Here is a 26,089-nt window from a genome sequence, read left to right on the forward strand (position 1 = left end):
CTGAACATCTTTATAGAAAAAAAATTCAGAATTGGCTATTGGTAAAGGGAAGGAACTATTGCAAAGAATGTCTTGTGTCATTAAATGCTCTTTTATTCCATTATATTCATATGTTTCCTTCTTATTTTTATATCTTTTTTCCTCTCACTTATTTCCTTATTTCCTTATATCCTAACATCTTAACATTGTAATCTAAAGAAATATGGCTACCATAATACGGGCATATGCCTAGTATGGTGGCTGTAGAAAACAAAAAACTGTAATCATTTAGATTTTTATGAATAAAGAAACACAAAAAAAAAAATAACTAACACTATTTAATCAAACAAAATGTTTAGGTCTGGATCAAAACAAAAGGTTTAAAATTTTCAAATTTAACCAAACCAATCACAAAGCAATACCATTTACATTACACATCGACATAACAAACAAAAAAAAAGAAAGATATTATAACTATATCGACGGTCCCAAGAAGAATGTCAAATGTGCAAAGTTGTAGTTTTGCAGTAGAGCTGTTTAAAGTTTCGTTTCTACATTGATAATATATTTCGTCAATTAAATAAATAGGGGTTTATGCAAAATATCAAATAACCATAGACATATGAATATTAGTAGACCTGCCCTAATTGATAAAAGCGTATTATTCCCCACTCCCCATACCGGTTCCATTGGAGCCGGCTGGGCTCGCGTATGGCTTCCCGTGAATCTTGAGAATGTGACGTCATCATTCTTGTTCGAACTAGCGTCGAGCTATGGTCGAGGCATTTTATGAAATAACACGGCAAAATAGTGGCTTGTGATATGAAAACTTGTAAAAATAGATGTGAAAAAGAGAATAAACCCAATTGTCGTATTACATTCCATAATATGTAAGCATCATTTTAAGCTTATTCACATCGTATAATATGAATCAGTTGTAGAAACATATACTATCACATCGAGATACATTGGTCGAATGTAGCGATTCTCAAGTGTGCGCATCGTTGTTACTGGGAAGTAAATTATGAACACTTATAAAAGTGTCTTAACTAAATACGTAAACAAAATATTCGACTCTGAAAATAGAAGAAATTTTTTTTGCCGAATTTGGACTTGGCAAATTTGTTCATAACGTGGCGAGTAATTTGCGCTCCCATGTAAAAATGTCTATTCATTCAAAAGCAGATTTTACTTTTAAGAACTAAATGGTGATATTAAAATGCGAGATGCCTATATACTGTCAGATTGATTTATTGACGAATCACAGTCAGCTTTACCCCCTTCGTTCTTCAACAGTTGATTTTACCCCTCACCTTTAATTTCTAGTCTATATATGTATTCTTATGTCTGTGCAAATAACACTATATTTGTTATTCTCAAAAACAGTAAAAGAAACCAAATTTAAAACAGCTCTACTGCAAAACTACAAATTTGCACATACAAAATTGTTCTTCAGGACAGTCAATATACATAGTTATAATATCTCGTTTTTTTATTTATTTATTTTTATTTTTTATTACCTATTCTTTAACCTAATAATATAATTTGCAGCAATACATATATGACACTTTAACTAAAACACGGGAACACCTCAGCATGGGTCTTCCTAGTGAGGTGTTAACGAAATAAATGATGTATAAAGTATATTTATAGTGCCATTTATAGTATAGTATATTTATAGTACCATTTATAGTATAGTATATTTATAGTACCCGTCATTTCTACCATCCTACCTTACACTCCACAATTTAAGTACTATGAAATATTTGTTGCATTATCATTGCATTTAAGGCGATGCACCACGTCATGTAACATTTGGAATTGGGCAGCTAACGATAACATTCCCTATGCAAATAGCTATAAGGTTTAAATTCCCGCATAAAACCCAGTAACCTTTTTTGATTTATACAAGAAAAAAACATTGCCAAAAAGTGTGTTTTATTCTATTTCGGCACAAATATTTAAATGTTTTACGATAATTTTCTAAATAATTTAATTTTCCACATTAAACAATAAAACCAAAACCAGGAACATAAAGAGATTCATGAAGGGGTTCGCAAGTAGGAGATTTTGAACTTTAAAGCAGTTTTTATATGCCTGATATATATTTGTATGTGTTCTATGGTAACCGGATAAATCATCACAATGATAATTCATCACATCTTTAAAAAGTTATATAAAGTCATGGAAAATGATGAAACAAAAACATTATTAACTGGGTTATGTAGGTTAGGTTAGGTTAGGTTAAAAAAAAAAAAAATTTTTATTCGTTTCTAATGACTTTATATCACTTTTTAAAAGTGTGTTGAATTGTCACTGTGTTGAGTTATCATGGAACCGTGTTCTACATGCATTACTTCATAGTGCTTAGCTTCAAATATAAACTGAAATAAATAAATAATGAAGACAAATTAGTAAAAATAAAAAAATGAGATAAAAATAGATTAATTAGTAAAAAAAAAATAAGAGAGAAATGACTCCATATAACAGGAAGTTACCAAAAAACAATATTGAAACACTAATGAAAATTTTCACTGATCTCAGAATTACCCATTTACAATCTGCAAATATTGAACCAGTCCACACAAAACATAATTATATGGAAACAGTGGCGGCTTACTACATTTGAGTGTGTCAAGATTGAAAAAACATTATTGATGTAGTAACTGAAAATAGTTTTTCTTTTTTTTCAAATATTAATGAGCAGAGTATGGATTACAGAAAAGGTATAACAAACTAGCGTTTTGCCCATTGTATCCAACAGAGGTGATTAAATTTTATTACATATTATACCAAATGATATTGATACCAACTTGAATTTATATTTCTTTATTGACTGGGCGTAGAAAAGTCCTGTTTTAACTCGACTTTTTGTAAATTTGTTGGTGTGTTCAGTTTCCTTTTTAGAAAATCTGCTACATTAACTTTATATTCAAGCGAGCGAGCCATACATAAGGCCGAATTACACTTGACGAGTGCTCGGCCGAGTCATTCGCTTTGTTGCTCGGCCAAGCAACTTATTGGAGAGTAGAGGTGATCACCTGTAGAGACATTAGGCGAGTCAGTTCGTTGAGATTACTCTATAGTGCTTTTGCAATGGTTTCGTCACGTATGAAAAATTGTGACATTTTTATAACAACTGACGTCAAACAATTCTAAATTTTGAATTTTATTTCTTTCACTGACTGACTCGGCCGAGTGGAGAACGAGTGAAGCACGATTTGAGTATGCAGGTGGAGGGGGTACTTACTCAACCGAGTCATTGGGCCTTGCTTCTATCCAATGTCTAGCCTGAATCACTCGTCCGCTATCATACTGTATCACATCAGTCGAGCACTCGGCCAAGTGCGCTGTCTCGGCAGGTGTAATTCAGGCATTTGACTAGATGGCTAACTTTGACTGTGGATCAGTAAAAATTCTTTTTTCAAATTTTAAATCGTCTTGTTTATTTGGACTTTCTCACTAGCATTTTTTCAATATTATGATAGATAGAATAGTCATTGTAATAGTGACGTTTCTTAGATTAAATTGAATGTGTAAGTAATTTATTATTATTTCCAAATGTTAATTCATCTTAATATATAAAAATTCAGCCTGCGTTTGTTTGTGCTGGCAAAACTCGACAAGTAGTCGACCAACATCGCTGAAAAATTTGGTTATTATTAGTGCCAGTCAGGGACGCCCCAAGGAATACTTAGGGGGTATTTCACTATCTCTGATTATGTTCTGACTAAGCACTAATCCGCGGATTAGTCATTTTTTCGTTTTCACTATATCTGAATAACGCTAACGCTCGGGTTAAAGTTCGATTTGACTAATCAGTGCTCGAACCTCACGTTAGGCGCTATTCCTCGAATCAAAGATGGCGTCAAAACATTCCGAGTTTGACAGCGGAGAAGTGAGTCGAAATTTGTTGCGAATTTTTGCGAAAAACCGAGGTTTTTGATTTACAGAAGCAGGTGAAAGGGCGGCGATGCGAAGGCCGCGAGTTTTGAGAGCTCGAATGAATTTGAATGCTTGTATGATCCATCCTGAATTATTTTACTGTATTCAAAATAAGAAACAATGTATTAATTCGACACGAATCTATCTAAAATGACCTGATAATCAACATAACATAACCAAAAAAATGCACACTTTGCGGTGTGCGGACTGTGGCGGGAAACTGGATGACGGCGTTGACCACAGATCAATTGGCGTTGACGCTAGCATTCCATATACATTGCGGCAAAACATGACAGGCGTGGCAGTAGATGGGGTAACTGCAAACATTTTGCGATGTTGCCAGACTATTTCGAGTGTTATCTATCCGGAAGCTCGGCAACAATGGTGAAACGGTCGCCGTTGAATAACGAAGTTATTCTGATCTTTAAAGCCAGCCAACGGCTAGCTAGTCAGATATTTAGCCCGACATAGTGAAATACCCCCTTAACGCAATATCTCTGCACCGGAAAGAGATACGGAGTTGAATTAAAGTCAATGGAATGTAGTTTTTTAACAGTAACATTCTGGTATACAGTAGTGAATGGTGGAAAAAGTCGGAGATGCCTGAGAAAGACATTAGCAATAGCAAAGCATCGCAGGGTCCACTAGTTATTTTATGTAAAATTATACTTTAATTAATTTATCTTTATTAATCCCTAATTTATCATAAGTTGTTAGGTAGGACTTACGCCATCTCATACATACTCTTCTCTTATTCTGTCTCTTGACATGACCTGACTCTTGATTAAACTGCTCGTGCCATATCTTACTCGGACGTCCCGACTTCTTCTATCATTAATTTCCGTGACATATATTCTTCTTATACTCCTTTCTCCGTTCATCAGATCTGCAAGCCCAAACCATCTAACCTTAACCGTTACGCTTACATCAGCCTTGCTTTCTTTCCGGATTTCTTCATTTTTAACACGGTCATACAAAGTTTTACCACACACATGCCTCAGAGATCTCATTTCTACAGCATGAAGTCTACTTTCATCCTTCTTCTGCCAGTTGTCTCGATTCCATACATCTTCAGAATTATAATTACCAGTCTGTTGTGGACTGCTAACTTAGATTCTTTTGATAATTATTTACCTAACGGTCTCACTTTTAGGCACAGATTATGGAAATCACACTTCGTTTCAACAATTACTACAAGAAACAACTATTTATATGCACAAAACTGTCGAAAATGTCACTCTATCCTAATAAAATCCAAAATGGCAGCAAAGGTACCGTTTTGTAGGGGAAATTTTTGAACTTTGAAAGAATAAAAATTTAGTTCTAATACATCTATACTGTCTCTCCAAATAGTAAATTTTCGGGATCGCTGGCAAAGCTTAGTACTATTTTTTTTTAAATAAATCTTTTGATTCACCTAAATTTCAATTTTAAAGCTATTATTGTAATTGTCTATCATCGTATACAACGAAAGCGAATTTTCATTTTACATTGAAAATCAGAATGTTAAAATATCCCAAATGCAGATAGTTGCCTTTATTAACCCTAGAGTGGGCGCGCTATGAGCATTTTGCCGCCCTCTGCAAAAAAACGTTGATAATTCTTAAATCTATTGCGCGTAAACTTTGCGCTTTTTATTAGCTGCCCCCACTATCGTTCGCAACCCGATAACCCGTGCCGAAAGATTGGACGCCATCGGTACGCGGGGGGCTGCTTGAGAAGGAGGTTGTTACCATCAAGTGTCGTCCGGCGGCGATTTGCTCACTGCACGCCTACTCACGTAAGTAAAAATTGTGCTCTATATTATTTACGGTTTAATACATTTATTTTCTCAAAATGAAAACTATTCACTCATTATGAAAAAATCAAGTGATACCTAAAACTAAATATAAGAATTAGTTATGAGTATTATAGTAGGTACTTCTAAATAAAGAAACTAATAAGTAGTCGGACACTCTTACTTCACCAATAAATTACAGTATTGCGGGTAGAATGAAAAGGTGAATGTTCTATTACGTATCATTATAAGTCTATAGAAATTGGACAGTCTATTATGCTTAGAGTAAATAAGAGTTGTTTATTTACAAAGTTGAAATGTAGACTATTATGATACTAATATATATTATGATACTTTTATTGTAAAAACTAAAAAAGCCCTTTTATTTCAGTGTATCATACGTGTCCAGAACCATGCCAGAACTTTCAATAAAATTCATATTTAGGTAAATGATTCCAATGAGTTTGTTTTTTTCAATGATGAATATTGCCAGTATAAACAGCCAAATAATTTACAAAGCCAATACTGAACACTCGATGCTATGATGACAGTACTTGAAGGAGATTGCGATTCAATTCAATTCAATTTTGTTTATTCATTTCAAAAAAATTACAAAATTGTTAATTTCAATGTGTTTTTAAAATATTTTTATAATAAGAATTCTTAGATTAATATTAACAGCGTGTATATCAACTATACCAGTGATAATAGAGCTTGCCTTTTAAAGGAAGCAAATCACCGAGCCACTTTCAAGTCTACTCCTTACTAAAGAATTAAATAAAACTATAAGCACCCGGTTATCTCTAAAATTCCTTGCAGTGCGTAGAACAAAGCCCAGAATTCTAAGTGAAGTGCAACATGCTGTCTCAATATGAGCATGAAATGTCACCCTACTATCAAACATGATTCCAAGATCCTTCATTGTAGAGACACGTTTTAAACTTCGGGCGTCCATTGTATACCGGTAATACCAGGTATGACTCGCCCTAGTGAATGACAAAATCAAACATTTAGAGACATTAAACTCAATCCGATTTATTTTACTCCATTCAACAATTCTATCAATGTCTGACTGGAGTTGATTGCAACTGTCTTCTAAAGTTAGTATTTCTAGGAAAAGTTTTAAGTCATTAGCAAAGAGAAGAAACCTAGCATGCAGAATTACTTCTGAAATATCGTTTATAAATATGGAAAAGAGGAGTGGGCCTAAATTACTGCCTTGGGGTACCCCCGATCGTACAAAGAAATGTTTAGATTGGAATAGTCCGTGAGACACAAACTGTTTCCTGTCTGCAAGATAGCTAGCAAAAAAAGGGTAAATTTTGGATAGGGCCTGACACGCTTATTACGAATAATTTTTAGAAAAAAACTTTATATTCGCCTTAATTACAATAAAAGAAAACTTTTTGCATTTCGGGCGGCGGAAAATTATGCATTTTGATTTTCAATTGCGTAAAACCAAAATTCACTCCGCGAATCGATGTGGCGACATTAGGAACGCACTGTTATGTATCACTGATGCATTAACAAGAGCTAAATACGACCGTTGCTATCTTCGTGGGATACCTAGGTTTGTGTAACATGGTTTGTGATACAAAGGAAAGTGCCCCTTAATAACGCCTGCTCGCGTCAAGGCAAGAAAAACATCCCAGTTTTCAACTAGTTTACCGGCTACGCTAGGTTTGTGTAACATGGTTTGTGATACAAATCCATTTGTCTTCCACGAAGTTAGCCATAGTCGTATCTACGCAATGTATCAGGGATACCAACATAACAGTGACGTACCTAATGGCAGCTGATTGCCGCCGCATCGATTCGCGAAGTAAATTTTGGTTAACGCAATTGAAAATTTAAATTCATAATTTTCCGCCGCCCGAAATGCAAAAAGTTTTCTTTTATAGTAATTAAGGCGAATATAAAGTTTTTTTCTAAAAAATATTCGTAATAAGCGTGTCAGGCCCTATCCAAAAATTACCAAAAAAAGTTAGTAGTCTTATGGAGAATCCTATTGTAGCCAGTTTATTGAGTAAAACGTCGCGATGGTCCCGGTTAAGCCATATATGACCGCAAGGTCTTTTGTAGACACTTTAAATATTCCCCTGAGAAACCAAATTGCTCGCTTTGTTCGTATAGAACAAGCATCATCTTCAAAGAAGGAAGGCAAATGAAGTATATTTCCATCAAAGAAAAATAGGAGCATGAAAAAAGGGTGTTGCAGATGCTCAAAATTCCTGTGCAATGACCATTTGCACATACTTATGTGAAGACTTTTTCGCCAAAGCATATCCTGTAGATTTAGAAAATATTTAATGTTTTTATTTTTTTCCATTTTTATAAATATTACAGAAGGATAATGTAGGATAACTTAAAAAAGTAAATTAAAATGTTAAATTTTATAAATACGACTGAAAACCAAAGTTCCTTGAACATAGTTCAATAAATATGTCGATTTGTGTTTTACTTAAATCCTGAGAAAATAAATAAATTAAATTGCACTATTCCTACTTAAAATGGTCCACCAAAACGAGCGGCAAAATGCTCCCCACGCGCCCACTAACGTTTTACGGAAAGGCGCGCCCACTCTAGGGTTAAGGAGAATCAAAAGGTTTTTTTTTTATGTATTAAGAGATCCCTAAAATTACCGTAATTAGTTGTTTTTTGTAGTAAATTCCATAATCTATGCCTATTAAAAGTGCGGCGGTTAGGTAAATATTCACCATAACTAATCTCTCTTGAACATAGTTCCCAAATATACCAACTCATCCCCAATAAATAAATAAAAATTGCACAGCGTTTTCGTAGTCTGTCTTAAATTTAAATGTATTGTTATTTTATCTGCCGGTAAAAACATATTACGTTGCATCATTTAAAACCGATTCACATTGTAAAAGGAAGCCACACATTTATTTCGTTTTCTGGATTATTTCATTGCACTTTAGATAGGTTATCAATCGTGTGGGTAATTAGGATAATACTCACATAAGATGTGATTTTATAAATGGTGAATCCACTCTTATGTTTAGAGGTTGAGTCCGTTGTAAAACGCCGCACCCATTTGTCGTTTGAATCGTGCATTTTCGCTGTTATTTTCCGTCGCCACAGGTAAAATATTACATTTCTTCGAGTTGGATAAAAATATTATTGATTAGCAGAGGCGTTACCAAACCGACGCTCAAAAACGAAATGTTTTATCGCGAATTTTTGTCAACATTTCCATTATCAACTGACGTTTATCTGTTTTCTGTTTGGTTTTAGCCAGTGTTGCCAAAGGATCTTGGCCTAATGTCGCCGTTTTTCAAACATTAAGTAGCCTAATGTAGCCGAATTTCAGATGCAGTTGCCTAAAGTAGCCCGAACGCCAAATTATCAAAATGAGGGGGTTTTCAAAACCCGCGTCGGGGGGGGGGGTCGGGGGGGTCGGGGGGGGGGTAGAATGCTAAATATAATTATTGTTTAGGAAGTCCCCATTTATCTTTTTGGATACATAGTATCATTGTGAGTTGGAAGTGTTAAAAACAACTCTCGACTCTCTGAAAAAATACTGTCGAGGCCTGAAGGGTAAAAGTTCGACGAAGGAATAATATAAAGTGGCTAATACCTCCTCTGAAATCCTGGAATCATGCACAAAACCCGGGATGTAGAAAACATGAATTGGACTTTAATTACTTAAGTATAATTACAAATTATTGATTTGCTTTAGTCTGGAAAACAAAACATTAGTATAAACCATCGTTTTTACTTACTTTTAAATGCTGGTAGTTTTTCCCACTCACCACGATAATGTTTTGCATGTTTACCTTGTTTACCCATTTTTCATAGAAACGAAAAACTAATTAAAGAAAACTATACAAAACACAATAATCGTGCAGGGGAAATTATGCAAAGCGAAAGTGACAATGGCTAAGACAAATAGACGAATTCAGGGCTCAGGGTATTCCCCGAAACGAACGAATCAAATAGGGTGAATCATGTCAATATCAAATTGTACCTACCTACATTATGCACACACACACATTTACATTCGCGTGAAATATATATTTTTTTATTATTTGTGATTTGGCTGATTTAAATAACTTTTCTCTGAAGTAGCCTAATAGGCGACCAGTCGAAGTTTTAGATTTTTTCGTCGCCGATTCTCGTTCTGAGTAGCCTAAATGGCGATAAATCGCTTTTGTTGGCAACACTGGTTTTAGCTCTCGGTGCTGTCAAAATTAAAAATGGCTATAAAATGAGCAAATTTTACTAGCCATACAAAACGGTTTTTTTACCAGTTGAAAAATATCGTGGAATGTTAAAATGAAGAACTAAACTCATAAAAAATAAGTCTTGTAAAATTTAATAAAGAGTAGGTAATTTATCACTTTTTTAATAGTTTGACTAATTTACATAACACATAAAAAGAGTTAATTCCTTCTACATCCGAACACTCTTGATCCAACCAAGGCCTTGCACTGCAGAGGGAATGAATTATACACCATTACTGAGCAAACTGACCTCATATTCTAACCAACCCCTCATACCTTTTTCTTTCATAGAACTTCCTTTCTTTCAAAACACCCTCTACTCAGCATCCTCAAAGATGACGTAGGCCCTGAGGGAAAATATTTTTCCTAAGGCCTCTGTGTGGAATTAATCTAAAAAAAGAGTTACTCCTTGGACCCTCTACAAAATAAAACTGAAATTTTGAGAGAGATGGTGAAATCTAGGTGGATTTTTTGGCTTTAAACCGCAGTAAGCAGTTCATATATCATGTTTCTGTGTTAATTAAATGAAAACCGAACACCTAGAAATCTCCTTGCTCAAGTGGATGGTTATTATCATCAAAAAATTGTTTCAATTAAAGTTCGCTACGGTTTGGAGAACAACCATTATTGGAATTTTCTGTGCAGGATCTTTGGTATATACTTTGACTTCTTACCTTTTCCCTACTCTTACCGATCCAATGGGACAGCGGGTTAGGAACCACTTTTTACCGCAAGTATTTTTCTGTTCTCTTTAATCCTTTTAAAGGCTATCATACATATACCATCTAGGCACTAGATCAGCACGGCCTCATCTCATTTCATTAGCTCGTCTCAAGATGAGACGATGCCATTACGATGCTGATTAGTGTGCCTTGAAATATTTGAGTTTTATACAAAGTATTTTGAAGGGCTCGAGCTGCGGGGGTACGGGGGTGATATGTTTCCGAAAATCTTTAGAGGCCTGGCTATAAAAATTAACAAATTATTCTGTTCCGGGTGAAGTCGGGGAGGAAATTGAAGATGAAAATGTTAAAGTTACGACATTCTTCACTTTCCATTTTCTTCACGCTTGCACGCCGCTCAATGCGGTGTTTTGTTGCGGAGGGGGCGGAAGAGTGTGAACAGGATTCATATTTTTAAAATTCGTTGCCAACAATACAACACGCGAAAACCTAGCACCAAATGAAATAGGGTCATACCTATAGCACGGCCCGCCCACTCAAACGGAAAAGAGTGGAGGCCAGAGATAAATATCGATGCCCGACACTTTCCAAACCACTCTCGCCAGTTCCTCTTCTCGACTCTACCCTATTGCTTCCTGCCTACTCTACGTAGGACCCTGTTTCAATCTGCTACACCCCGAACCATCGCCTCTTACCTCCCTAGGATACCCGAAAGTGGAACTCACAAATTTTATTCATCTTTCCGCCGAGATAGATTTTCTCCTCGCAAAGGTATCTAGCGGCTCTAATCTACAGTCTATGTAAGAGACGTCCATAACATATATATTCAGAAAATATAATGTTGAAGTTATAAAATTAAATCCTTCGTAAGTAGTAAATATAAATAAAGAAAGTCATTTCTGAAGGAACAAAAAGTTCATGATATAGTAAAATTAAAAAATGTTACACTTACATAATGTTAAAGTTTTTAATAATATTATAAGTAGGTAACATTAAGGTTTCATAATTTTAATAAAAAGACATAATACTTAAGTACTTTAAATTTATTGTAATCTACACAAGTAAAAGTGAAAAAAGCAAAACAAAGATGGAGATATGATTTAAGATTTTCACAGCCAAAAGTATTATTATTGTTATTTGGGATATTATGCTGTGTTACACTTCCTTCTCCTTGAGCCAATGTTTCAGACATCCTGCATCTTCCATCATCAGGGCAGATTGTGATGAAAAGTGTTTATTTCTGTGAAGTGGTACCGTGTTGCCCCCGTTAATTCTGTTAACCACTTAATCCCAAATTAATTTAATAAGTTTTTAATCAACCATTACCCAGACATGATCCCTTGCAACCATAACATAGTGTGAGGGGATAAAGGTCCTCCCAGCTCACCTCACAATACTGAAGGACACGCATGTACCAAAAGTTGGAAGCCCACTTATGAAATCCAGAACCTGTTCCGGCGCCAGTCAAATACCATGTTTGAGATTCCCTCACCGGTGTGGGACCCGGTCTTAAGTGGTTAAATTGACACAAGGATAAGTAGAAAAAATATGTCAAGAGGAAAAAGTGTGGTTGTATTAGGAACAATTAATGTCATACAAAGTCGGTTATTCAAAATCAAAAATTGTTTGATGAAGTCCACGATTTAAGTCATATAGTTAGAGTCAAGGACAAGAGGGGAATGCTATCCAGTAGAGTGCATTGACGAAGTATATAATAAATACACAGAACATATATTCACACCAATTGTATATAAATACAATATATCCCATACATCAACGGTGGAGTATTGTTGGGGAAAAGCAAGTCATCATCTCTGAGTCTACTGGAATGGGTTTTGAGCTGGAATTGCAACGAAGAAGGTGAGTCAGGAAACAATTAATATTTTTGAAAACGCAATTTCTTTCCTTCGTTTTCTAAGGAATGGATTAAAATCCAGGATTTTAAGTTTCTTTCTTCCTACAGCCTGGGTCTCTTCAGGATTTAAATGCAGTGAGAGTTAGCTATAAATGGCTGTGAAGGAGTGTAGACTCAAATACAAAGAGTGTATTTTATTAGAGGATCATTTTAAATAATACTCCATATAAAAATCTTTGATATATTTACATGTTGTGAAAAAGTAACACAGTGGAATATAAAATGTACAAAATATTGTCTTCAAAAGTGCATTATTCGATACCCTAGTCTGGCCTATTTCTAATGATTATTTAGCTGTAAACTCTCCAGGGCTAGTCTCCCAGCTGTCATTTTGATCTGCATCACTGTCTTTTTCCATCATTTTCGTCAGTTTCTCGTCTCCCTGATTGATCCTGTCAAAAAACGACTTGAGTAATTTTTTGTTCAACTGGTCTGTTTGCGACAATTCCCTGGGTGGAAGGTCTTTTAGATTGTCGTCCGATGGCGGTTTGTCCTGATTGACTCCATTTCCAACGGGATCTGACATCTTTAAGCGGCTCTTGTTTATCACAACTGCCAAATAGTTAATATGCAGATAGCCCAGCCCAATTTCAAAATGTGTCAACACACCTGCAAACGTCAAAATTGTAAACAAAGCAATTAATGATATTTTCCATGGACATTAGTGATGGATGGGCATAATCGGTATTTATCATATTTAAATAATCCGCTTCTGAAACTTTAGAAGATTTAATCGAATGGCATTTCGAGGGAGAGCCCTAAGTTCAGCTTACCACAATCAAATATATGGTTTATTCAAAGTTCAAAATTTTCCTTATAAAACAATCTTGTGCGTTTGGGGTGGGGGGGGGGGGGGGTAAAACCGACTCTTGCGTAGCAAGCGTGGCAAGATGGGACGACGCTCATACACGAAACGACGCTTTATTCGACCAGCCTCGAGACTCGTCGACTCTTTCCGCCCGGCCTTCAAAACTCAGGGAAGGTATCAAAAGTATCAAGACTTGTGTTCTTTCATTTTCACTTCATTCAATGAAAATAAATGTCAATGTTTCACATTGATTTTTCCAGGCGTCTCGTGACGGCTATTTTTTTTTATGTGTATTGGGGTTGGGAAAAGTTTTGTTTGAATCTGAATATGCACAAATTACAAGAATAACCCATACTAATAACCTATTTTGTGCATGTAAAAAGTTTTTTCTCGTAGTAATTAAGTTGAAACAAAGTGTAATTTCCATAATCTGTGCCTAAAAGTGCGGGCGGCTTAAATAAACAATAATAATAAAAATTAAATAATAATTTTTAAAAGAAATGTTAAGTAGAACAAAAAAAAATAAGAGTAAACAAATAGAGGAAAAATCAAATATATGCAAATTCGGATTTACTGATTTTCATTTTTAAAAATATTTATTTAAGCCATCATTTATTTTTCTCAATGGTTTTGAAAGCAAATTATAAAGTGTGTAGGCACTGTAGTTTAAAGATTTTATTCCATATTTTGTAGTGTGTGTTTGAGGAATGCGGATTTTATTGTTATTTCGAGTATTGTGGTTGTGGATGTCTTGATTGTATGTACTGACTTCTGTATGTGTTCTGTTCCGACTTATGTATTGTAATTTCCTCCTGTCCTAAAATGAGTTTTGTAACTCACCGGGATTGCCCTAGGAAGAAAAAAAAACCAATCGCACCGGCGGTTAGGTAAATATTTACCAAATTTGCAGTCAGTGGTATCACAAGTGTATATTGTATTTTGTGGATACAAAAAGTCTTCCTCTTTCTCATCTCTTCCTCCTCTCCACTTCCTTCAGCCTCACGACATTTTCCCCAAATGGAGATACTATGTTCGACTGGATCTAGACAATGTTGCAAGGAGTTGATTTCTATGAGCGGTGCAGTATTCCAAGTGTAAAAAACTTGTAGCCATAAATAATTTGGAGAAACAAAAAGTAATTTCCCGCGCAATTGTTAACATTTGTTATGACATATGAGAGTGGTTTATTTTAGTGACATATTCAGAAGTGGTTTATTTATGCGAATTGCGAGAGAGAGTGATAAATTTATGAGACGAGGGGACGAAGGATTCTGTGTTTAGCGAATAATATTATAAAAATTTGGATACATTATTGAACTGCTTTGAATTAAGACATTATTTGTATGTAGAGACGTTTCAGAACAGTTCTCTTCGTAAATCTTGCCCGTTACTTTTCCCTTCGCATGTGGGAAATGGTTACGATCCGTTATTTCTAGTTAATTTAACATCTAGTGCACATCTTGACGATAACATGTCACTTTTGGAAGATGTATTCGCCGTCGAGGACAATGATAATAATGATTTAGAACGCGTTATTGACAACAATTCTGCAGGGGGTTCGGACGCAGATTCCAATGATGATAGGAATGATCACAGCGAAGGTAAGCCATTCAGTTTATGGTTTTATTCGATAATAAATATGATTTTATTATGTCTCTGGTAAAATACATAGGACATCATGAAAAAATATGGAGTTAAATGTTTTCAGAATCTATCAATTGTGTGGAAAAACAGCGTTTGGTGAAAAAACATGTTACGAGATATGGGCTGTTACATTTGATTTTACTGTTGTCAGCATACACACATTGAAAGTCAAATAAATTTATATGTAATAATGTATTTCAATTACTAGACAACATGATTTCATAACTTCATTGTTTTTCCATTAAATCAGTTTATTCAGTGTCACTTCACTGCTGAGTTTATCAGGATAATTTTCATTAGTTCTCAGCCAATCTGAACTATTCGGCTTCATAGGAGAAGTTTAAATAATGACAAATATTCCAAGCGTCGTCCACACAGACCATGAGTTTCAAATTGACCTTTTATCATCGATGATCAATCCATCACTGCGTAAATCATATTTGGCCACTTTTCAGGAGAGACAAATAAATGGCCATGATTTTACCCAAACTGGAGGCAATTGAGATGTGCGGTGATACTATTTTCATTGTAAGACTATTATTGCATTACATTGAAAAAATCCTATATAAATTAACTGATGGAGGTTTATTACCGCTGTCAAATGGCATTGCAGGATGACTTACGCAGTGATGTTAATATGCGGTGATGGATTGCCGTCGACATTGAAAATGAGGCCTTATACTGCCATCTAAGGTGGAGATTTCAAAATTTTAATTTTGATAAATGGCCACTGAGTTAAATATATATAATGATATTTTCCTCGTGATTTGAACGACACAGTCAATTAAAACACAATTGAGTTTCTCTGTAAGGAAAGAAACGACATTTAATGTTATTAATTGTTATGTCAATTCCTTAATCACAATCACGATAGCAATTACAAATTATTGAAATTATTCCCATCAATCTGCTTTGTCACAACCTATAGATTATTTTTACTATGTCTTAAACCATAGATTTCGAGTCGACTGTGTAGGTACTGTGGCGCACATCCAGCCAGTGACAGTCCACAACACACACAGCCAAAATGACGAGACAAGCTCGGCATTGCCTTGAATTAAAGAAAATTATATTTTTCTTTACATATATATAAATAGAGTCTACATTCCTTGCAATATCAGTTTGAAATATTGTTCCCGCGCAGGAAGTAGGAAGGCAAGTGTGGCGGCTGTCAAAGTCGCCCGAATCCTTCCGACCTCGAACGAACGAGTCGAAGGTGACCGGCGGCTGCGTGCCGCCGTGCAAATGAACGAGTTTTTAGCATTAATAAGTCAATTTGCACAACTACTGATTATGGTAAAACCCTATTTACCGATGAAAGGTTATACCATTGCCTTCCCTATATTTTCCAGTACGAATTGTAAAATATCTCAGCGTGCATGTCGGCATTTTGAAGTTATTTGAAGACGAGCCCGGCAAGCGCTTGTTGCCTCGACTGATGCCAGTAATATCTCACATCGGATAATGATCTGAAATGCGTGGCCCATACTTCGAACGCTAAAGCCGGGTCTATCTACATACCGCAATGTAAATGACGCATAATTTGAATGCATTTACAGAAAATACAGTGTTGTTTCGACGTCTTCCCACTGGAATAACTCGCATCTTCTGGCATTCTTAACCCTAGAGTGGGCGCGCTATGAGCATTTTGCCGCCCTCTGCAAAAAAACGTTAATAATTCTTAAATCTATTGCGCGTAAACTTTGCGCTGTTTAGTAGCTGCCTCCACTATTATTCGCAACCCGTGTCGAAAGATTGCACGCCCGGTACGCGGGGAGCTGCTTGAGAAGGAGTTTGTTACCATCAAGTGTCGTTCGGCGGCGATTTGCTCACTGTGCGCCTACTCACGTAAGTAAAAATTGTGTTCTGTATTATTTAAGGTTTAATACATTTATTTCCTCAAAATGAAAACTATTCACTCATTATGAAAAAATAAAGTGATACTTAAAACTAAATATAAGAATTAGTTATGAGTATTATAGTAGGTACTTCTAAATAAAGAAACTAATAAGAAGTCGGACACTCTTAGTTCACCAATAAATTACAGTATTGTGGGTAGAATGAAAAGGTGAATGTTCTATTACGTATCATTATAAGTCTATAGAAATTGGACATTCTATTATGCTTATAGTAAATAAGAGTTGTTTATTTACAAAGTTGAAATGTAGACCATATCTTATGATACTTTTATTGGAAAAACTAAAAAAGCCCTTTTATTTCAGTGTCTATTATTCATAGGTGTCCAGAACCGTGCCAGAATTTTTAATAAAATTCATATTTACGTGAATGAGGCCAATGAGGTTGTTTTTTTCAATGATGAATATTGCCGGTATAAATATGTAGCCAAATAATTTACAAAGCCAATACTGAACACTTGATGCTACGCCGACAGTACTTGAAGGAGATTGCGATGGTCCTGGTTAAGCCATATATGACAGCAAGGTGTTCTGTAGACACCTTAAATATTCCTCTCAGAAACTGAATTGCTCGCTTTGTTTTATAGAACAAGCATCATCTTCAATGAAGGAAGGCAAATGCAGTATATGTCCATCAAAGAAAAATAGGTGCACAAAAAAGGGTGTTACAGATACTCAAAATTGCTGTGCAATTAACGTTGCACATACTTTTGTGAAGACTGTTTCGCCAAAGCATATCCTGTAGATATAGAAAATTTTACAATTTTGTTATTTTTTTTCCATTTTTATAAATATTCATCATCACTTTTGGCTCTACAACCCCTGGTGGGTCTTGGCCTCCTCCAGAGTCTTCCTCCACTCATCTCGGTCCCGCGCCAGCTCTCTCCAGTTTCGAAGCTCCAAGGCAGATAAATCTTTGAGGACGTTGTCGCTCCATCTTAACCTTGGCCTTCCCAGGCTCCTTCTCCCTATCGGTCTTGAGCTCAGCAGGGACTTTGGTTCTTGATGCTCGGTCATTCTCTCCACATGACCTAGCCACCGAAGTCTTCCCAGTTTTATGAATTTTGTGACGTTTAGCTCCTTAAACAGAGTATAGAGCTCATTGTTATAACGTCTGCGCCAAAATCCATTTTCTAGAACCGGTCCGAAGATGCGCCACAAAATTTTCCTTTCAAAAACGTCCAGTGCTCGCTCATTCTTCTTAGTTAGAACCCACGTTTCGACTGCGTACGTAAGCACTGGTCTAATTAGTGTTTTGTACACTAATACCTTGGTGGTTCTGGAAAGCAGTCTAGATTTTATATGTTTATAAATATTACAGAAGGATAATGTGGGATAACTTAAAAAAGTAAAATAAAATATTAATTTTTATAAAGTCGACTGAAAACCAATGATCCTTTAACAGAGTTCAATAAATATGTTTATTTGTTATTCTTTATTTGTGTTTTACTTAAATCCTGAGAAAATAAATTAATTATATTGCACTATTCCTACTTAAAATTGTCCACGAAAATTTGTCCGTGGCAAAATGCTCCCCACGCGCCCACTAACGTTTTACAGAAAGACGCGTCCACTCTAGGGTTAATACATAACCAAGCCACCTTTAATTACGACTGTTCTGTGAATAGTTTAGCTGGGGTTCGGTTCGATGCTTTCGATTCGATCTTGGTTTGCCGAGCTGTTATTCAATCCCATTTTGTAACTTTCCTGCCACTCTTAAAAATGTCATTTCGCCAGCTCGCACCCTCTTTTAAAATTAAATTGTTGATGTTTTTAGCTGAAGAAGAAGCACCCAGAAAGGTGGTACCTCCGGGGGAGAAGAAGGTGAAGGTGATCAGGAACCCCCGGGTGGTTCTAAACCCTCGGAGACTCACCGGACCGAGGGGCATTTCCACCATTGAGAAGTTCTTCAACGACTTTAAGTTCGCAGGTGACTTTTTATTTTTTTACTTTATAAAATTCTTGGTATCTTTCAGAGGCAAAGATAGTCATCCATTCATATATCTATGCAGGACCGGCCCTGAGCCAAACGGCGCCTGGCGCGCGAGTAAAATTTTGGCACCCCTTGTCAAAACCAATTTTTATTATTTATTTATTTACTGGACAATTTGTATAGCGCCGCTTTTGTGAGATATCACCTCGGGGGCGCTTTACAGTTGATGCAGGTGTTACAAAAAATATAAATATTAAAAAAATAAACTGAATTTAAGTTAAGTAAAATAAAGTACAGAAACAGGTGACACGAAGATAGAAGATGGAGACTCTGCAGCAAGAATCCCAGGTGGTGAGGAAACTGGTCCAGCTGCTGCAGCGAAAGAGTCCACCGCGTCCAACAACAGTGCCAGCACGAGGTTCGTCATCCGTCCAGGTATGTGTCTGCTGCTAACAAAGCGCTGACACAATATCCTCTCACAGATACCAGACCTTGGCAGCACCGCTGTGACTTTCGACGAAGACAATAGACGAATATATAGCTGATTACTGTAATCAATAATGTTCGGATGATTTGTATGTTATCTAGCACTGTTTTTATGAAAAATAATCTTAAGGGTGATGTGTTAGGTATTATCAGTGCCTTGGCAACTAGGCGCCTGGAGCTGACTGCTCCGATTGCGCCTGCATAGTGCCCTGTATCTATGTATATATTATATTATAATATAAAGAAGAATGTCCTAGTGTAGGTTTGTTGGTTTATACAAATCTATAGTTTTATTCTGAGATTGCTGAAATTTTGCACACTTGATCTTCAAAACTAGAGGAAGGTCACCGTCTACATTAGAACACTGACTGGAGCATTTGGCACACTGCCTTTACCCGCGCTTCCAGTTTGAGGAAATTACATTAATATTCATGAAATGTATGTTTGTTGGCAGGTAAGGGACATGAGAAGGAAAACCTGGACATGGTCATGAAGAGATTGGAGCATTGGGCTCACCGCCTTTACCCGCGCTTCCAGTTTGAGGATTGCATCGATAAGATTGCCACTTTGGGAGCCAAAAAAGAGGTTGATGTAAGTTATCATTTCTTTAAAAAAAAAATTTAAATTGTCCAAAAGTGCGAAGATAGCAGTCCACAATGGAGAGCTGATACCAACTCTTAGGCATGGAACTTGCAGAGGAAAGTTGAAAGTACTGTAACAAATTCGTTTTGTCTCCACAATAAATCTTAGTATATAAAGATTCAGCCTGCGAATGTTTGTGCTCACAAAACTCCAAAAGTAGTCGACGCAATATCTCTTCATCGGAAAGAGATACAGAGTCGAATTAAAGTCAATGTAATGTAGTTTTTTTAACAGTAACAATGATGGAAGAAGTTGGAGACAACTGAGAAAGACATTAGCAATAGCGAAGCATTGGAGGGTCTACTAGTAATGAATATTTATACTTGACTCTTCAGTTGTGTGCTGTACCCACTCTGCCATATCACCAATTTGGGTAGCTTGGGTTCGGACGAGGGGGTTGATTTTAATTGTAAAGATCTATTTAAATGTTTATGTGGATTTTAATACTAAATCTTAATTATACTTGGGTCTACTTATATTTAAATCTTAACTGGTTGTCATATGGAACTCGACTGCAACTTCTTCATCCCCTGCCCAGCATCACATCGCTGGGCGGGGAACGGCTTGGTGTTCCACCACCACTCCTGTCTCGATCTTCTCTTTCTGCCGTCCCGGTCCTCTATCAACTCCTAGGACCCGTGACACTCCCCTGTCCTTCATCCTTCTTATCCTTGCGACCCAAGTCTAGCAACACTTTCATTGTCTTTGGATGCACTTATTAATTAATGTCTCAGTAGACTGTATGCTGTAGAAATCAGCCTTGTATTCTTTCTGGATGTCTACATTTTTAGCATTGTCGTGCATGGTTTTATACTTACCTATCTGCGGTTTACTTATTTTGGTAAGTGGATAAAACAGACAATGATAAAAAATAGGTGAGGTGTGACGTCAGTTATTGTTATATTTCAGTAAGAATTCATAAAGCTCAATGTTCGATGCAGGTGCATATTCGTCGAATCCGCATGAACATGCTGTTGGATGACGCGCCTATAGTGCAACAGGACAGCGACGAGGAGATGGCAGAGTCCCACGGAGGCCCCCAGGCCCCCCAGCTGGACGAGTTCGACCTGCTCCTCGACCAGCAGATAGCCCTGGCCCGCTCCACGCCAGCACACTCCCGGACTGGGCCCTTCGATAGTCCGATGCAACGGGCAGCAAATGATTCGTTCTTTGCAGCTAATACTAGGTATGATTGAATGTCATCATCTTGTCCTTTTCTGAGTAGCCAGATACTACCCAACATTTCTCTTCCCTATCTCCCTCCTCTCACAATTCCCTTCAACATCGCAACATACTCCAATTCGGGATGCCGTAGTCCCACTGGCCCCGGGCAGTTGGAATTGAAGGGTATAAAACACCACTCTCCATAGTGATTGACCAGCAAAATACATGATGGATTGAACATGCCTATGAGTGAGTTTGAGTATGTCGTGTGCCTTTGAGTACGTTGCTTGTGTTAATTTATCTATGTATTTTGCTTGTCAATCGCTACGGAGTGTCGGGTTTTTATTCCTCAATTCTTGTGCGATATTCATATTAAAAAAACTCCTCTCCCTGGCTGGGTACTCGTCGGACATCGCATATCTCCATCCCATTGCTCAAAAATTTGGATCATAAAACATGTCCGCAAGGCATTTCTTGCATTCTTATTTGTTCTATGTTGCAAATATAACCCCGCCTAAATCAGGCGAGAGATTGCAACATTGAGGGAATATAAGGCGCTGCAAAGTAGCGCAATACCTTTGCACAATGATGTCGTTCCTCACCCTGCGTGCCGTCTATGTCCCGAAAACTCTGGATATCCCTCACTCCTGAAAATTGGTGAAAACTTGCTGATGTGAAAAATGCAAATCTCGTACACAACCCACTGAGAGAATCGCTTTATTTAAACAAGCCTCTTCTTCCGTATAAGCAATGTGTAACTTTCAATGAACTCTTTCCAGTTGTTAAACATCAGTTTAGTCTATGTAATGTTTATCAGTTGTGTAAAATTTAAAACTCGTTTGTAAGTAAGACTGTTAAGAGTTTTTAAGTGTGATAAACATGAATTTTACATTACTATTTTGCAGTAATATGGGTGAACTATCTTGGCGACATGTGCTGTGCCCGTGGTTTCAAACAAACAATGCATTATGGCACATCTCTTGTTTCTATTTTATTTCGAAATCAAGTGAAAGTCCAGTCAGTGGCTGATTGGACAAATGGGTTAGGTGTAATTCCTCTTGGTATCCAATTCCTATGGCTAAGTCCCCCATCATTGCGCAAGCGACATCTTCTGCTTTTAATGATGGTAGAAGTTTTTCATATATTGTCAGGTTATTTGCAACCTGGGAATATTTGCCTATCTTTCTAAAATGATATTGTGGATAGGATTTTAAAATTTTATATTTGTAAAAAGCCACCTGCATGTTTGTTGTAATGTGAAATGGTTTAGGAATTGATTTTCCTCCATGTGGAGTTAATATTGAGGGGTAATTATTATTACAACTATGTAAATCGGAAATCAGTTTTCAAACCGTAACTTTATTTCCTCGCCCTTGTATGCTACGACACATTAGGTGTTTGTGAGGAAAGAACTTACAACGATCACGCCATTTCACACAGTTACTGCCAAACATCGGTCTTGGCACACACCCGCTTTATTCATATTCGTACTTCGTCTCCTTTTATTCTGAATCTTGACATGCCCCGATTCAAGCATCTGTGTCATGTCTTCCTCGGCCATCTCCGACTTCTTGTACCATTCACATTTTCATCATATATTCTCCTTATACTTCTTTCTTCGTTCATTTGCTCTACATGTCCAAACTATCTAAGCATCCCTTTCTTAATCTTACTCATCACGCTTATATCAATCTTGCATTCTTCGCGAATCCTTCCTCTGCCAATTCCATGCCTCACTGCCGTACATCTGGGTAGGTACCATCACTCCATTATGGACTGTTAGTTTCGCTTCTTTGGACAATATTTTATCCATATTCAATCCTGCACTAATGGAGTTTCCTGCATTTACCCTTCTTTCAATATCAGTCCTTTCATATCTCGTAAATTTCTCAAATACACAAACTATATAATAATAATAACTATATATAAAAAAATAACTATATTAAAAAAAAATATTACCATTCGTTATTTCGGCTACTGGCATTATACCTAGCTCTCTCATTAAAAATTTAGGCGTATTAGATCTATCAAAAAATTTATATGTATAAAGATGCAAAAGTCGGTCATTTTGAATACATGTACGATAACGAAAGATTTTTTAAATATTTATGTTGAGGGATCAGTAGGATTTATAGGCCTTGTTAGAAGTTCTACCGAGCCGAACCCTCTGATATGAAAATATCTGGAGTCGGTGAATTTTTTTTCCCATTTGATCTCTGGTGAGTTGACGTGTTGTTGTTCTTGTATTGTTTTTATTTATTTTTCTTATATAATGCACTTGCATAGTGTTGATTGACTAGCTGATCATTTGTGGAAAAGTGAGTGGAAGGGTTTAGTTTTTCCTATGGGGAAGATTTAACCCGGACAACAAAATCGGAAGCATAAAAAATAATAATACCTGCTCCAAGTATTCATCATTTACATTGAGAGGAAATAAAGGTATATTTTAATGTATATGCATAATTCGAAAACACTGATTGGGTATACCTAGTTGTAGTCAAGTAAGGAGAAACCTCACTGCCACCTTCCACCATTAATCAATGTTTGGTTTTGATTTCAGCCCTGCACCTTTGCCGAGTGTGATGTCAACACCGGTGAGAGAGAACCTTCAGACCAAAACAAGCAGCCCTCAAATGAACGAGGAGCAGAAAGCTCGGATGCTGAAGAACAGAATGATAGCAGAGGAACGGAGATTGGCACGGATGAAACTGAACATGATAAAAGAAAATGAAGTAGCCTCGGAAAGAATTGAAATCCCAAATGACACAGGGGCAAGCGAAGATAACTCCAAATAGAGAATATTTGGAGCATCAGACAGTGATAGCATTGTATGAGCTGATAAGTGTGTACAAATTAGAGAGGATTTTAGATATTAGAATGTACTTACAGTCTGACAATTGCACTCTCGTGGATTCTTCTAGAGTCTTGTCAACATAATCTACAACATTAAAAATGGAGTTAAAATTTTTCATTACTATGGGAATTCTAGGAGTACGCACTTCATACATAGTTTTTATTTTTATTTCAAGGCGAAGCTCAATGTAAAATAAATATTTTCAATTAATCTTTACTAATAATCGGTTTACACTATCATTTCGCTTTAGAAGAAATCAGAACAAAATTGTCAATTATTTAAAATAAATTATAAATTTGCGTAAAGTAATAATTTATTTTTTTTCATTATAAATGAGTGCGTTCATAAGAAACAATTTAAAAAAAATTTAATTTTATGGCCAAGATTATCTGTGATAGTTTCCCATGATTTACCTTTTTCTTATAACATGACTAAATGAACCCCGCCACGCATTGCTGTGTCTGTGCAGATAGAAAAACAATAGTGCGTGTTGCTTTTACGTCCAACAGATGGCGCTGTTTTTTTTTTTTTTACCTGTCACAGGTGACATCTACATAATATAGGTACATATAAACACAAGCGTATTCGAATGCAACGTTGTGTCAAAATTTGTATGCCTATTACCTATATTCGTGGTAATATAAGGCACACTAAGAATATACACATTTTTAGTTGTATATTTATATTAACATCTAATAAATGGCTTATTTGATAATATGTCTCTTTCTTCTCTCTTCGATGGCGCTACAGCCCATATCGAGCTTTGGCCTCCTGCAACAGTCGCCTCCAACTCCTCCTGTCCTCAGCGGCTGACTTCCAGTTTGTCACCTGGAGAAGCTGTGCTGCATCCCCTCTTACCTCATCTTCCCACCTCAGTCTGGGTCTTCCCACTTTTCTCTTTCCACCTGGGTGACCAGTCAGAATTCTTTTTGGGACACGTGTATCCGGCATTCTCTGTACATGACCAGCCCATCTCAGCCTGAGGAGTCTCATGTGTGCAGAGATGCTAGGGGCCTTATATATATCGTACAATTCTCTATTGTGCCGGATACGCCACTGTTCGTCCTCTTTCACCGGTCCACATATTCTTCTCAGCACCTTTCTTTCAAAAGTATCCAGCATTTCAGCCATCTTTACTGTCAGTGTCAGCGCCTCACATCCATATGCCAATACAGTTCTTACAATGGTCTTATATATGGTTATTTTGGTTTTTCTGTGGACACTACGTGACTTAAACACTGGCACCAAAGAGAAGTATGTTTTGTTGGCTGCTGTGATTCTTCTTCTGATTTCTGCTGGATCCTCATTGTTCTCTGTCAGGCTGGAGCCCAGGTAGGTGAATTGATCGACCACTTCGTATGAGTAGTTGTCTTTAAATAGTGCACTACTTCTTCTTCTGTGCGAAGGGTTCCTGCTCTGTACCATCATTTTTGTTTTGTCAACATTAACTCGCAGTCCTACTTCCCGCGCCGCTATTTCTAAAGGGTCGAAGACCTCCTTAATGGCTGAAATTGATCTTCCGACAATGTTGATGTCATCCGCATATCCGACAACTTGACTGCTCTTGAAACAAATATTGGAGCCAGTGTCTATTAGTGTTTTTCGTATTACATGTTCGAGCACAATGTTGAAGAGAGTGGGAGCCAGACTGTCCCCCTGTTTAAGTCCCTGTGATACTGTAAATTCTTCCGACAATTCTCCGTCTATTTTGACCTGACATCTTGAGTCTGACATTGTGGCTTTTATGAGCCTAACCAATTTAGGTGGAATCTGGAATTGTAGTAGTATGTCATATAGACACTCCCGATCTATGCTATCATATGCTTGCTTGAAATCAATGAATAGTTGGTGTATGTCTATGTCAAATTCCCAGCACTTTGCCAAGATCTGTCTGACGGTGAACAGTTGGTCTGTTGTGGATCTACCGGTGCGGAAGCCTGCCTGATACTCTCCCAGTAGGTTTTCTGCATATTTATCAATTCTTTGTTTCAGTATCATGGTGTAGATTTTATATGCTGTGCATAGGAGTGATATGCCTCTATGATTTTCGCATTTTAATTTATCACCTTTCTTGTGAATTGGGCATATTATGCTTATTT

At 36.7% G+C, this 26,089-nt stretch overlaps 2 protein-coding genes across 2 annotated transcripts in view; one reads left to right on the top strand and one right to left on the bottom strand.

Moving 5' to 3' along the window:
- Positions 1–8,910, bottom strand: part of LOC149411895 (ribosomal protein S6 kinase-like 1) — a 41,599-nt gene extending 32,689 nt beyond the window's left edge. Inside the window, exon 1 of the mRNA XM_089646224.1 lies at positions 8,681–8,910. Within this exon, the coding sequence (XP_089502350.1) occupies positions 8,681–8,776 (96 nt within the window). The 5' untranslated portion in view covers positions 8,777–8,910. The remainder of the gene's footprint in view (positions 1–8,680) is intronic.
- A 5,617-nt stretch (positions 8,911–14,527) lies between these two features.
- On the top strand, positions 14,528–23,931 carry LOC149411896 (uncharacterized). The gene is made up of 5 exons (XM_089646321.1): positions 14,528–14,952; positions 18,689–18,841; positions 19,785–19,921; positions 20,914–21,158; positions 23,697–23,931. Exons 1-5 carry the CDS (start codon positions 14,823–14,825, stop codon positions 23,929–23,931), a joined length of 900 nt encoding a protein of 299 aa, XP_089502447.1. The 5' UTR covers positions 14,528–14,822.
- Positions 23,932–26,089: the final 2,158 nt, after the last annotated feature.

This window comes from Hesperophylax consimilis, chromosome 24 (assembly GCF_061612785.1).
Source record: "Hesperophylax consimilis isolate HC1 chromosome 24, BYU_Hcon_1.0, whole genome shotgun sequence".
Lineage (NCBI taxonomy): Eukaryota > Metazoa > Arthropoda > Insecta > Trichoptera > Limnephilidae > Hesperophylax > Hesperophylax consimilis.

What these genes read in the sequence shown, in the direction of transcription:
- LOC149411896 (XM_089646321.1), top strand. Translation starts at nt 14,823, where the DNA reads ATGTCACTTTTGGAAGATGTATTCGCCGTCGAGGACAATGATAATAAT. An exon ending in TAGGAATGATCACAGCGAAG is followed by an intron (nt 14,953 to 18,688) that starts GTAAGCCATTCA and finishes TGATGTTTTTAG; the next exon opens with CTGAAGAAGAAGCACCCAGA. An exon ending in TTCTTTGCAGCTAATACTAG is followed by an intron (nt 21,159 to 23,696) that starts GTATGATTGAAT and finishes TTTTGATTTCAG; the next exon opens with CCCTGCACCTTTGCCGAGTG.